General features: G+C 44.6%; 1 protein-coding gene across 1 annotated transcript in view; it reads right to left on the reverse strand.

Annotated features, from left to right (window-relative positions):
• The window catches only part of CLNS1A (chloride channel, nucleotide-sensitive, 1A), a gene marked incomplete at its 5' end in the record, with an annotated part of 9,388 nt that extends 8,545 nt beyond the window's left edge, over positions 1-843 (reverse strand). The window contains one exon of the mRNA XM_009079632.1: positions 707-843. Within this exon, the coding sequence (XP_009077880.1) occupies positions 707-843 (137 nt within the window). The remainder of the gene's footprint in view (positions 1-706) is intronic.
• Between the last annotated feature and the right edge of the window lie 1,858 nt (positions 844-2,701).

A 2,701-nucleotide genomic window follows, 5' to 3' on the forward strand; every position in this document is an offset into this window, starting at 1 on the left:
ATGGTCAAAAGTTTTGTGGGCAATCTACAAAGATCCATTAAGTCTGGTAATATAAGCTGCTGTCTTTTTTTTCTTTTTAAGCAAGCTGTGGGAGAAAATGAATGAAAGCTTCCAGGCTCCTGTGAAACAGCCGGAATTCATAAAGCCTGGAGAGGGCAGCAACATTAACAAATTCAATAAAGAAAAAAGAACACCCAAGCTGGAATCACAGGGAGACTGGCAATCTACAAAGATCCATTAAGTCTGGTAATATAAGCTGCTGTCTTTTTTTTCTTTTTAAGCAAGCTGTGGGAGAAAATGAATGAAAGCTTCCAGGCTCCTGTGAAACAGCCGGAATTCATAAAGCCTGGAGAGGGCAGCAACATTAACAAATTCAATAAAGAAAAAAGAACACCCAAGCTGGAATCACAGGGAGACTGCAGAGGAACTAAACTGTTTGAAATGGTGTAAGAGAGCAGAGAACTGACTCTCAGCAGCTCCAGCTGCGTGCAGGCACATGCTGAGAGCAGAACTGTACAGAAGGGACTCTAAAGGAGTGCAAAGCTGTACTTGTAAAGTAACTCTCCTTGGGAAAAGTGAGAGAGGAAATACAAGCTAATACTTAAATGAAGCATATAATTTTTAAAGCCAAAATTTGCTCTTTTTGAAGAAGAAATCCTGTCACTCAGGACTGCACAGGAGCACCTAAGCAACACTCCAGGCATACCTTCAAACTTGGCATTGACCATGACGTACAGGTGCTCCCTTGGGTAGGCGCTCAGGTCCCTGGAGACGGCGTGTAAACTTATGGTGGGATAATCCAAGGAGAAGCCAACTCCGGAGTTTTCCAGCCAAGACAGACGGCTAACAAGAGCAGGTGGGGAGCAGGGGGATAAGAAAGAAGTTAGAAACTAACAAGAGGAACGCACAGTGCCCCACTCAAGCATGCAGCAAAGCCAACAAACCCCCAAAAAGTGATTATGGACAAGGCACTTACCCCACTCTCCAAGGATACACAGTCCTGGATCTGCCCAAACAAGACTTACCAAGGGCATTAACTGATGGCTGAGGTAAAAGAAGGCTTTTCTTAAAGAATGTCAAACTGAGCAACCTAAACACATTGCAGCTTTATCATATTTGCACGAAATTTCCCTCCCTACCTCTTCATTTTCTCCTCACTATGGAGCCAGAGAGGGACTCTATGTTAGGAACTGCAGGGATAGGACAAGGGGTAATGGGTTCAAACTGAAGGAGAGGAGATTTAGGCCAGATAGTAGGAAAAAGTTTTTTCCTGTGAGGGTGATGAGACACTGAAACAGGTTGCCCAGGGAGATAGTGGATGCCCCAACCCTGGCAGTGTTCAAAGCCAGGGTGGATGAGGCCTTGATCAACCTGGTCTAGTGGGGAGGTGTCCCTGCCCATGACAGGGTGGTTGTGACTAAATGATCTGCAAGGTCCATTCCAACCCCTAAAATTCTGTGATTCTATGATATCTATCATTCCAAATGCAACTACAGAGGTTCCAGTGTGTGATTTATAACTCAAACTATTAAATATTCTGGGTTTTTTCAAGACAAAGAGAATGCTGGAAGGAAAGTCACTATCGTAATTTCTAGAGGATTACAGGTCTGATGTGGGTACAGCTTGTGCGTACGGAAACATCCACCTCTGTGACCAGCAGAGCTAACAAAGCCACGTTGGGGGTACTCCTCCCCTCACAACTAACGTGCTACAACCTCTGCTTCCCCTCACTTTCACTCTCATCCCTAACCACAGTGAGAGACAGCACAGGTTGCCACCACCAGGCTGCTGCTTCCTCCGTATCAATTCTGATCCATGTGTTTCCAGCTGCCAAGAAATCCAACTCAAGCTGGTTTTGGGTGTCTGCAATCAATGAGGTCACACAGTGAACAGAAATACTGAGGGGCAGAAAGTAAGACCTCCACCATGTGGAGGCACTCCTGCAAACACTGGCGTTTTCTGTTTCATTATCAGCAAGTGACTCTGATAAAAGCCCTGCCATGTGCTCAAAACATGCTAAGAGGAAGCTCTCCACCTTGCAGGTGCCTCCCACAAACATCTACTGCAAGCAAGTTACAAGGAAACTCAACATTACACATGCTGAGAATAGACACTGCACGGACAGAAGTTCTGCTATCTGCAACCAAACCAAACAGGACACAAAGCTCCAGAGAGATTCCTCTCCAACACAACATCACTAACAAGCTCAGGTGGGGGAAAAGCCTGTCCAACAATATAACTCATTTACAAATGTTTGCTAGTCTAAAGGTTTTAAAAGACAATTCACTCCTCGGTGCACATTTTAAATGTTTTTGTTCTAATGTCTACTGCAGAATGTCATGAGTAATTTTCCACGGTTAAAGGAAACTACCTGGCTTTAATCATCAAGCTGTCCTCCTGAGCTATGAAATGCAGCGAGGACTTAAAGAAGACTACAAAGAGCTCAGATAACATCTTCCAGAATAACCAGACTGATTTCTGCCAAGTAAGTACCTACAGTTTCCATGTGATTAATGCAACATGAAAGACTTCACAGAACCACAGCAGTTAATAACAGCAGAAAGCCAACAGCCCTGTCCACTCCCCTGCCAAAAATAAGAGTGAGAGCTGCCCTATTTTTAATTACAGAATCACAGAAACATTTGGGTTGGAAGGGACCTTCAACATCACCTAGTTCCAACACCCCTACCCCCCTCAGGAC

This window comes from Acanthisitta chloris, unplaced genomic scaffold (genome assembly GCF_000695815.1).
Source record: "Acanthisitta chloris isolate BGI_N310 unplaced genomic scaffold, ASM69581v1 scaffold3090, whole genome shotgun sequence".
Lineage (NCBI taxonomy): Eukaryota > Metazoa > Chordata > Aves > Passeriformes > Acanthisittidae > Acanthisitta > Acanthisitta chloris.